The sequence below is a fragment of the Periplaneta americana genome, chromosome 12, assembly GCF_040183065.1.
Source record: "Periplaneta americana isolate PAMFEO1 chromosome 12, P.americana_PAMFEO1_priV1, whole genome shotgun sequence".
Lineage (NCBI taxonomy): Eukaryota > Metazoa > Arthropoda > Insecta > Blattodea > Blattidae > Periplaneta > Periplaneta americana.
This window is the reverse complement of record NC_091128.1, coordinates 136,024,337-136,036,749: the sequence shown is the minus strand read 5'-3', so window position 1 is coordinate 136,036,749 and position 12,413 is coordinate 136,024,337. Positions and strand designations below refer to the sequence as shown.

The window sequence follows — 12,413 nt, the reverse complement described above, 5'->3', positions numbered from 1 at the left end:
GGAAAACAGATTATCTGTTATCGGAAAGAATGCCTCTATTATGAGGTCTGTACTTCCCTTGAACTCCTCATTACTACATACTTTGACCATCTGCAAATGTAGGCTATGTATCTCATTCTCGACACTGGTAGTGCCGATAAAAACAAACCCGGGAACTATATCCATTATTATTATTATTATTATTATTATTATTATTGTTGTTGTTGTTGTTGTTGTTGTTGTTGTTGTTGTTGTGGAAGGTCCGGGGTTCGGTCACGGATGACGACATTTTCTCATTAAACTTCCAGAACAGCACCGAGGTTCACTCAGCCCCCTATTAAATTGAGTACCGAACTTTCCCGGGCTTAAAAGGCGGTGGAAGCATGGTGCCGAACACACCACTTCATTCCAGTGTCGAGGTCAAGAAAGCATGGGGTCTACCTCTATGCCCCCGAAGTGCCTTCATGACATGTGAAGGGGCTATTCTTATTATTATTATTATTATTATTATTATTATTATTATTATTATTATTATTATTACAAATGACTTTTAGAGAACCCAGAGATTCATTGCCGCCCTCACATAAGCTCGCCATCGGTCCCTGTCCTGAGCAAGATTAACCCAGTCCCTAGCATCATATCCTACCTTCATCAAATCCATTTCAATATTATTCTCCCATCTACGTCTCGGCCTCCTCAAAGCTCTTTTTTTCCTCAGGTCTCCCAACTAACACTCTATACGCTTTTCTGAATTCACCCATACGTGCTACATGCCCTGCCCATCTCAAACGTCTGGATTTAATGTTCCTAATTATGTTAGGTGAATTGTTATTATTGTTATTATTATTATTATTATTATTATACTTATTATTATAATTGTTATTATTGTTTAGTCAACTGTCGAAGACGGGTTTGGATCTCACAAGAGACACGAACAAGGCATCACTCATGAAGCAACTAAGTCAGAAAATAAAGGAGTAGGGTGGCCAGTTTCTTTCCACCTCTATTGCGTACATCGCTCACTAGTAACATATTACACTAATCAGACTTCAGATGTATACATGTAGTATTATTGTTATTATTATTATTATTATTATTATTATTATTATTATTATTTAGTCAACTCTCCGAAAGTATGTCTGGATCCCACAAGAGACACCAACAACGCATTACTCTTGGAGCAACTAAGCCAGGAGATAAAGGGGTAGAGTGGCCAGTTCCTTCCCCCCTCTATTGCATACATCGCTGAATAGTAACATATTACACTATTCAAACTTCAGATGTACATGTACAGCATTATTATTATTATTATTATTATTATTCCTATGAAGGTCATGATCCTATGAAGGACATGAGACATCACAAACTCTTCTATATTAGAAATTCTAAATCTTCCTCGCCGGTCTCCAGATGTATTAAAAATGCTAACTTACATGTAGGCGATTTCGGTCCATTCAATGTATAGAAGTATTAGAATATGGCAATGTCTTTGCTAATATTATTTGCATAATGCTTATACACAAATTGGTAGAAAGAATCATCTCCTTTCCCTAATATTTTATAGTATTAATTCTTGTAAATTAATTATTGTAATCTATGTTCTTTATTTTGTTGTTAACTCAAGTATTTAATTTGTACCATAGTTGTTCATTTTAATGTATTAATTGTATCGCTGTGCTGGACTTTTATTGGCCAATGGCTGTTGTCCAGCACATAAATATCAATAAATAAATAAATATATTATTATTATCATTATTATTATTATTATTATTATTATTATTATTGGTGTTAATGTTTTTGACATTATGGGCACATACCTTTCTTGATTCGTCCCTGATTGAGAAGGTACAGATGTTTATCTCGAAATGCTTCATTCTTAAGAAAGGGAAGTGATGAAAGTTTTGAAAGCTACGCTACAGCTCCAGTCGTGTACAAGAATACCGGTTGCTTGACAGTAGAACTCGTGTGGCCGGTTGTGCGTTGCGTAAGTCAGCAGTATTTACAAATAGCCTACGTCTGAGTAAGTTTAACGTGTCTAGCCCGGAGATATCATGTGAGTAGCAATACAACATGAACTGTGTAAAGTGTCAATGTCGATTGAATCCCGCATTACTTGTCTTTTATTGAAGTGTTTGTGCCTCAAAGTCTAAGAGTCTTCGGAAGGACGTATCTCAACAAATAGTTAAATAAGATGGCGCAACGAAGTAGTATGAAGTAACGTCTGTGAAATGATTTATTGGCGACGTAATTGAAGGTCGCGAGGGTTCCAGACTTTATAAATAATAGTAATGTGATCCCGGCTGGTCATTTCTATCCAGAAACGTGCGAATACTGTTCAAAAAATTATCGATTACTCTGAACCTTTAGTCAGCTTGTGTTATCGTGGAGTTTTATATGCTGTACGACGTGGAATTTGCTTAGTAGCGAGTGTTGGAAAAATACAGCAATTCAGTACGAGTTTGTCTTCTGCAGGAGGAGGTACCGTGTTACCAGAATCGCCAACTGCAATTGTCAACCATCCAATGGCTTTCGAGATCGTGTGGCCGGGCACCGAAGGCAGTGAGTATTATTACATCTTTGTTTTTTCATTGTTAATTTATTAGTGTTTACAGTCTGCTGAATGAAATTGTCATAATATTTACTGCTGCAAGAATATAAATAGAATGTTAGATCAGCCTGAAGAGTGCTTTGAAGTGATGTTAAGTCGAGAAAATTTCCCCTTTTGCGGGGAAATTTTAACAACGTTTCTGAAGAAAAAGAACAGTTTGAACATTTTCCTTAAAGTGACAAGAAATTTCGTGATTTGGGAATCCATAACAAACTTTATAATATTAATGAGACATTATCTTTAATGAATATAACTTTTCAATTAAACTCAAAATATTTAACTTTCTAAAGTGAATACTGTACAACATGACAGAATTATGTGTGAACTAATTTGGACATAAATACGGTCGTTAGCTGATTAGACAAAAAGTCTAAATTCCACCATAAAGTGTAACAGAAAAATAATAAGTTTTAATAATTAATAAAAATATTATTCTTGTAAATTAAAAATAATTAATATATACAAAATCTTTCCATTAATTCCCATAATAAAATTAATACTTTTGATTAACTATTCCCGTATAACTTATATTCCTGCTAAAATGAGAAATAATTAATTTTAGTGACCATTTAATTGATAAATGGAAAATCAGTTTATTTTCAGTATGTGGCTCATCAACTAGTAAAATGAATTTATTAAATTTAATAAATGTTGCATTAGGATCAATAAGAAGCCTAATAATATTTTGATCAATTCAAAATTCTATTTTTTATAATAGCATATTAAGCAACGAACCTATAATGGTAGTAATTAAGATACGAGTATGTTTATGAAACGAGCGTAAGCGAGTTTCATAATTTTCTCAAAGCAACACTCATTAAAACATAGAAAATGAACTTAATTTATTAGAATATTAAAATTAACATGAACAGAATTTATTTTATTTTAAATACATGTTGTTGATTGTGCAGATTATGAAATTTGTCTGGAGAATGGCTTCCAATAGAATGTTTGAAGTTGGGTTAATGCTTATTTGGGTGATTCGACCAGTGTCACTTTCAAAACACGCGCCTGTCGTTTTTCGAGATAAAAATTGTTTTATATGAAACATTTCATAGCGTGTTTTGGGAAAGTCATTGATTTAATTCCCAATATGCTCAGCCAGTTTAAGAGAGGAGTGTATTATTATAATAAATTATTGAAAGAATTTTAGTTTTGTCCTTTAAATGTGCAGAAATTTGATCTGAATAAATGTAACTTTTCACTCTGCAAAGGAATTTATGCATGTAGACCGTGCATATCCATTAGCTATGCTTATAACTCCACATGAGATGATATGATATGATATGATATGATATGATATGATATGATATGATATGATATGATATGATATGATATGAGATGAGATGAGATGAGATGAGATGAGATGAGATGAGATGAGATGAGATGAGATGAGATGAGATGAGTAACCATACAGCCACAAAGATACCATTAAGATAGCACAAGGAAGTATCTAATGGTCACCAGCTAACAGATTGCTCCCCGAACAACAGCAGGGTGGCATTCTGGCAGCCATCAACCGATATGATCAGTCCACAAACGCCAGTAGTAGGCCTAATAGTAGTAGTAGTAGTAGTAGTAGTAGTAGTAGTAAAGTCTGTATGATGAATCTTGTCTCACTGTGAAAAGAGAGAGAAAGGAGATGTCTCACCTCGTCTGTGTTGTTATTGCGATGCGGGGAGTGAAGCGATGCCAGTGGCGGAAGGGATTAGTTGATACATTCTGTAGCGCAAAATAAAGTAACAAAATATCTCTCTACTTACTGAATAGTTCCGTCACTGAGCTTTTCTTTCAAGAAACTGAGTTCCGGTAGCCTGTGCAATAACAAGATTTTGAAAGAAATCCTGAAAATTTACAACCCTCCTATAATCTCCACCCTCATTTGAAGGGACTTGGTTTTATTGCTACTGAGACAAGTTAAACCTTATCAGGTATAGTAGTAGTAGTAGTAGTAGTAGTAGTAGTAGTAGTAGTAGTAGTAGTAGTAGTAGTAGTAGTAGTAAGAGTAGTAGCAGCAACAGTAGTAGTAGCAGTAGTAATAGTAGTAGTAGTAGTAGTAGTAGTAGTAGCTGCAACAGTAGTAGTAGTAGCTGCAACAGTAGTAGTAGTAGCTGCAACAGTAGTAGTAGTAGCTGCAAACAGTAGTAGTAGTAGTAGTAGTAGTAGTAGTAGTAGTAAAAGTAGTAGTAGCAGCAGCAACAGTAGTAGTAGTAGTAAGAGTAGGAGTAGCAGCAGCATGAGTAGTAGCAACAGTAGTAGTAGTATCAGTAGTAGTACTAGCGGCAGTAGTAGTAGCAGCAGCAGTAGTAGTAGTAGTAGTAGTACTAGCAGCAGCAGTAGTAGTAGCAGAAGTAGTAGTAGTAGTAGTAGTAGTAGTAGTAGTAGTAGTAGTACTAGCAGCAGTAGTAGTAGTAGTAGTAGGAGTAAGAGTAGTAGTAGTAGTAGTAGTAGGAGTAAGAGTAGTAGTAGTAGTAGTAGTAGTAGTAGTAGCAGCAATAGTAGTAGCAGTAGTAGTACTAGCAGCAGTAGTAGTAACAGCAGCAGTAGTAGTAGCAGCAACAGTAGTAGTATTAGTAGTAGCAGGAGTAGTAGTAGCAGCAGCAGTAGTAACAGCAACAGTAGTAGTAGTAGCAGTAATAGTAGTAGTAGTAGCAGCAGCAGCAGTAGTAGTAGTACTAGCAGTAGTAGTAGTAGTAGTAGTAGTAGTAGTAGTAGTAGTAGTAGTAGTAGTAGTAGAAGTAGCAGCAACAGTAGTAGAAGTAGCAGCAGCAGTAGTAGTAGTAGTAGTAGCAGTGGTGGTAGTAATAATAGTAATAAAAAGGGGATTTTTGAGAATTCTTTGATTCTCACACATCAGTCTTCTTGTGCTACCCCTTAACTCATCATATGAATTCTAGCTCTGTATTCTTGATAAGTTCCAGAACCTTCACTCCTATGTTATGGTTGTGCATACCTACTGCTGAATGACAGGGTTCCAAAGAGTTGTAGTCTTCTTCTTTTTAAGACCTCGCATTCAAGCAGTGCGTGTTCAGATGTAAATACCAACACGGAGGTCCCGTCCGGCTAGGGATACAGTCGTGAAATTTGGGTAGAACAACTGTTACTGGCTGGGTATCTTCACCCGGCATCACCGAATCTCGTACAGAATGAATGGAATGAAATGTGTAATGTTGAGGGAAACTGCAGACCCCGAGAGAAATCCTCATCCTCTCACCTTGTCCGCCACAAGCGTCATTTCAGTCAACGCCGAGGATCGAACCCAAGTTCGCTTAATTATAATCCTGCGTCGTAACCTGGACTAACGAAGGAAGCGCTTTAGAGTCCCGCATACAACCATCGCCCATAAGCTTCGTGGTGTGAGCGGCAATCTAGATAATTCAACATTTTTATCTACCAACAAGCATAGGGTCTCGGGAGTAAATTAGCTTACAATTATTCTGAAGCAGGTAATTTTAAAACAATTTTCAAATCTATTTCATTTATTACCGTAGGGTCAATAAGACTTTATGCAGTAATTTGCTATCTCTAGGAGCACCAGTAGGAGAAGCGTAGCTTCCCACGTGTTATTTCTACATCAGTATGCACGGAGTCAATAAAAACATCTGCAGTTAAGCATTTCTTGCATTTATAATTAAAAAAATGTTGCATAATAACATAGTGAAGTTTTCTTCGTTTGTATTTGTCGTGTAATTATAAATTGCAAGAAGAAAATCATTACAGCAGGCTTTGAATGAAGCATCGTTCTGTGAAATTTCTTCAAATGTAGTAACTGCATGCTGCCTCTTTAATAACACTATATTTAATCCCCACTTTCCGAATGAATTGTATCGGTGAGTGGAAGAACAGTACATGTCAAATATACTTGTTCTGAGATATGAAGGGAAATAACTTTAGATATTTGATGGTGCAGAAGACTTAAGAAATTTCTGGTAAATTGCTCTTCACATTTGCAGTTTATGCTTAGCTTAATGCCCTGATATATAATTTATTTCCAAGAAATAGTCTGCCCAGGCATCCTGAGTTGCCAAAAACACAGAATAACACACACATAAGAATAATAGCGATTACAGTAAAATAGATGAGTCAATTGAATTGTGAACTAGGAGCTTAAACTTAAGAAATAATAAATTTGTACATATATTGTAACAATCACACACTAATGGATATTCCATATAAATGATTTCTCAGAATTGCCACAGACCCTTTAATGCTAGAAGTAATTATTTTTGGAATGATGTCATGGATTCCAAATGTTTTGATAGTGTTTACAGTTGATCGTGGGATGGTGTCTCTCGCTCCGATTATTAAACCATGTACTTCCCAGGTGCCTTCCATCTGATATTTTTATCGAAAATACGGAATAGTAGGCTCATAAATTTGTTGTTTCTCTTTGTTGACATCAGATGATTGGGTCTGGCTCATCTCAAATCTAACAGTTGAGTCCAGTATAAAACCTTTACTACTAGTTTTGTCTAGAGCCACGATGTCCGCTCTTGCAATTCCGCCGCCTTCAGACGCAACGCAGTGCACCTCTTCATGGACCTCGAAGGATCTTTTTCTAAGAGCCTGTGCTATTAGTTTTCGGATATTATGATGGCGTGAATTTCTCAGGAGTTCTCCATGCTGACAGGATCCTAGGACGTGTGCTAAGGTTTCAATCTCGTTGCAGTATCTGCAACGGAAACCGACCAAAGATCTCCCATGAAGATTTCTCACTGGTGCTACTTTAAATTCATTTACATAATTATCAAGGCAAGCAATGTTAGTATCCCAATAATGCTTCCATTTATTCTTCTTTTTCACTATACGGATTAGGCGTAGTCGCCTGTTCCAGCTTCACACGTTCTCTTTCCATCGTCCTTTAGGCTTTCCTACATCTCTTCTTCCAGCCGCCTTGCAGTTAAGTACTATTTTTGGGGATCTAAAGGCTGTGTGATGCATCTTGTCTCACTGTGAAAAGAGAGAGAAAGGAAATATGTCTTACTTCGTCTATGTTATGGCGATGGGGGAGTGGAACGGTGCCGTCCATCCATCCAGTGTCGGAAGGGACTGGTTGATACGTTCTGTAGCGCAAAATAAAATAACTCATACCAAACTAAATTGCACGTTTGTGCGCACTTCTTTCTTATTTAAAATAAAATAACAAAATATCTCTCTTCGTACTGTGTAGTTCCGTCACTGAGCTTGTCTTTCAAGAAACTGAGTTCCGGCAGCCTATACAATAACAAGATTTTGAAAGGAATCCTGAAACTTTACAACCCTCCTATAATCTCCACCCTCATTTGAAGGGACTTGGTTTTATTGCTACTGAGACAAGATAAACCTTACCAGGTATAGTGTTCTCTATTCTGTTAACATGTTTGAACCATTTATCACGATAGTATTTCATTCTTTCGTTCATATTAAACATTTTTAGTTCTTTCCTCTATCTTCATTTCGTAAATACTCCAGTCTTGTGCATCCTTTTATTCTTCTTATACATGTCATTTTCGCACTTTGTACTCTATTTTGAGTTTTCTTTAAATTTACCAAGTTTCTGAACCATATAGAAGAGTATGTGTAGCCATCATTTAAAAAAATTCAATTTTGGTTCCTTTTCTTGTTTTATTCTTTAAATTCCGATGGATGATGCCACATATCGTTTGGAATTTCGATAGTTTTCTATTAACATCTCTTTCAGAATCATTTCGTGTAATAATGTTAGGGTAAAGTTGCCTAATTCCGTGGTACGTTTTTTTCACTGAATGTCACGAGGTTGGATATCTTGCTAGAAAGTTCACCGATGTCTCAAAAGTAGGCGAAAGATGTAATCTTTCGAGAAAGATGTCTGGAGCAATGGTCGAACGGCAAATCTTTGACTGACATTCAATTTAAAAAAGTATCACGGGATTAGGGGTATCACGGAAATAGACAACTTTACCCTACAACCAAAATAGTTGAAAATATTAACTTGTGCTCGTGGTATGCCTTGTAGAATGATTTTGAGCGTATTTGTGACTTTACCCAGAATTCCATTATTTTAGTTTTCTTCTCAGAAGTAGAAAAATCATAGGATTTGCAAATATTGTTCAAATAATAAAAAGATCTCTGTAGATCATCTTCATTTTCTTGAATGATGATTACATCGCCAGCATATAACAATAGATTTATATTTGTATTATGATTTATTTTTATACCTGGATTTGCTAAGTTTTTTCCATTTCTGTATTATATTGTTCAAATAGATGTTGAATAATGTGGGTGAGATTGTACATCCTTGTCGAACTGCCTTATTTATTAAAATTTCTTGTGTTTTTGTTGTTCCGATGTTTATTATTATCTTCGAGTTATAATATAAGCTTCTTATTACATTTATCAGGTGTTTTGGGTATCGTTTTTCTTTCATAATTGCCCATAATAAATTTCTGTTTACTCGATCAAATACCTTATCAAAGTCTATAAAAGCCGCATGAGTTTGAGGATTGAATTTCCTTTGTTTTTCAAAAAATTCTTGTCATATAAATACGTTATCAGTTGTGGAAGTGTTTTGCAATAATATAAAAATAAAAACCATGGAAATGTTTTGCGATAAAAAAAACATGGACACATCTATCTATATCTATATATTCTATATATATATATATATATATATTAATTTGAACTGGTAATGGAAATTACGGGAAAACGGCTGAACGGATTTTAATAAATGACCCCTCATTTTGAAGCTTCGAACCCAAAGTTTTTCGGAAAAATAGTAGTTTTCAGTGAAATGTCAATTTTCCTACATCATTTTCCTTTTTTCCAAAATCCATCTTTCGTCAGTTTTGAAAACTAATTAGGTAATTGCATTCACGGCCGACTTGATGTTCGCTTCCTTAAGCGAAGCGAGCATCAAGTCGGCCGTGTTGCATTTCAGAATAAAACAAAACACACACTACAATAAACAATAGGCTATTACACGAAGGCCATGACCTACAGGATTGCTGACATAGAGTTCAGACGGCTCAGATTCTTTTCCATCATAATGCCAGTATGTCGATCTTCATTTGTGCAATTTTTTGATAACGTAGGCCCTATAAAAATAATTTACAGGTCTGATTCTCTGGTCTGTACTTTTACGAGTACAGCTGTGTATTGGATATTAAGAACTACAAAACTTAAGAATGTTTGATGACATTATTACCATTAAAAATGAAATATTATTATAGTTAATGCAACACATAATGCTATACTGATATATGAAAGTGAAACCTTCTGGGGCTTTATGTAAGTAGACGCAGAGAAAGAATATTTTATATTAGATCTTCATTTCTATAATTTACTGAGTAACGGCTATAGGCCTGTATAAACTTATGTTACTGAAAACTATAAAACTTACGTAAGGTAACAATATTGTTATTAAAAATGAAATACTTTTAGAATTATTAATCAAGTGGTGTGGGTCCTTTTCATATATGTAATGGCAGTGTGATATAGATATTTATATGTCTGATTCTCTAACTTTCCTTGGTAGCAATTGAGTTATGCTTCCTATTTTAGCTGCGTCTTTAAACTACATCAAAATTAATTTCATATTTCTTTGGTTTAATTGATTAGATTTGTGATCCCTGCCAAGCATATTTTGTTGTAGGGAAAATAGCATGCCATTTCACTTATTGCTACCGTGATGAGTAAGTTTATTTCCCGCAACCAGCAACAAATGAAACACTGAAGCTGCTAACGATTTACGATGGACAATTTTATTTACGGCGCATATAAGATTCTACAACTCTGACATATCATTCGCCTCATTTTCCACATCTCAGCAATAAATTCCTCACAACAGCCTATATTACAGAAAATATATGAAATAACATTCATTGTTACACAAATTAATCCAGCACGATTTGATAGATCAGTATTGTCTGGAAGAAGCGCAAAAAATTACAATTCATAAGAAAATACCAAAAGGTATTACTTATTGATAAAATAAGAGGCCTACAAGATTTTGTAGTCTCTTTATCACCTCAGCAAAATCTCTTAGTGGGAAAAAGTGATTCTGCCCTCTACATTTCAGGGTAGTTCACGAAACATGTAGCAGCTAAACCAAATTGCTAAGTCTTTTGTTCAAAGCATGACAAACCTCACATTTTCTTAACTTTCACATACAATCCGCAATGACCCGAAATAGCTACTGCATTACTCCCACATGAAAAACCCACTGATCATCCTGACATTGTGACTAGCGATTTCGCATTGAAACTCAAGAACTGAAGACGGATAGGTTCAAGGAAAAGTATTTGGCAAAAAAAAAAAAAAAAAAAAAAAAAAAACTTTCAGAGGGAGTATGTTTCACTATTATGGAAGCAAATAACTATCAAAATGTCTGGTATTCTTCATTGAAAATAAATCTGAAGAATTTTTATTTGAACTTTTTATGGACTTAGTTTGCAGCAATTGCTGCACAAGCCACTAGTTTTGTTATATTATATAGTTAAATATTATGGAAACGTTAAAAACCAGTATCATATGACATACAATTCTGTGGAAAAAGTGTATTATGTGACCTACAGACCTGTGACGAAAATGTAATGTGTGACGTTCAGACACGTGACGAGTAATTTGTGACAAATCATTCGGATCCCAGGTTTTGCCTTGCGTTTCTGACCCTTTATAGATTCATCGCTACAGCCAATTGTAGTAGCGGAATATTAATGCTACTGAAACTGTACTGTGGAGTGTAGAGATTATATAAAAACACTAATATAATGAACAGAACACGTGTCCTGCAAGCGACAGAGTTACGATATTACGGCACCATGCTCGCTGCAATCAAGTATTGGAATCACGCAGCAAGGACATGTGCTATTGTTAACCTCATTACAGGAACGGTATATCTGCGACGGGAAAATGGCTTGGAACGATCACACACTTAATGTCAATCATACTGCATCAAATGACATCTTTAGAGTAATATTGTCTGTCAAACTAAAAAATATCAATTTTGGACTTGTTCTTCAACTCACCGATTCAATTGATTCATAGATCCGTTGATCAATTTAGGAGATAAAGGCTATTGACATCAGAACAGAGTGACTGCATTTCAATAACCACTTTTCCATAAAGGCAGTGCTGAAAACGTCTATTTTTTTAATCTAAATATATTTATGCTCGACCATGCCGAAATGTAGTAATTACACACCTGGTAGCAGTCCTTTAATGCATGTCATTAAAGTACACCTATTCATTAAAGTGCAGGTTTCCGATTATTCTCGGATATGCAATCGAAAGACAACTATCGAAAGGTCACGGAGGCTGAAAATCCAATACTGTCGCAGAAGGTTATTTTCTGTTACTATAATAATTAGCGTTAATTGTAAATAATATTGAAATAAATTCAATTTGTCATCTCGTTTTTCAGTGTCGAATTCAATTTCAAGGTTATATCAAGACATGTTTATCTTACTCTCTAGATTATATCAAGGTCGTCGACATTCGTTTCCCGAAAAAAATCAATACTTTCGCGTCTGCGCACATCTCACAATTCATGAGGTAGGCTATTGCACTCACTCATAACAATAACATGAATATTTATGAATAATTTCAAGTTAGAAATATGGTCGAGCATAAAAAGTCGTATGAAACTTGACTATAATGGTAATTAAGACGCTCGTATGAAAATTATGAAACTCGCTTGCTCTCGTTTCATACACATACTCGCGTCTTAATTACTACCATTATAGGCTCATTGCATAATGTACTATTGTGGTATTGCAATCTACATTCGCTGCGCTTCTATTTATGTATATGTCCGTTAGTGACTTAGGCCAGAATTTAGATGGGCACTTCTCCGAATTTTATCTGGTGA

General features: G+C 35.2%; 1 protein-coding gene across 3 annotated transcripts in view; it reads left to right on the top strand.

The window, feature by feature from the left end:
* LOC138710918 (clavesin-1) overlaps nucleotides 1–12,413 on the top strand; it is a 401,261-nt gene that overhangs the window by 214,375 nt on the left and 174,473 nt on the right. For all 3 annotated transcript variants that reach the window (XM_069842115.1, XM_069842112.1, XM_069842111.1), the window contains exon 2: nucleotides 2,452–2,538. In XM_069842115.1, coding sequence (XP_069698216.1) covers nucleotides 2,502–2,538 — 37 coding nt within the window. In that variant the 5' untranslated portion in view covers nucleotides 2,452–2,501. The remainder of the gene's footprint in view (nucleotides 1–2,451; nucleotides 2,539–12,413) is intronic.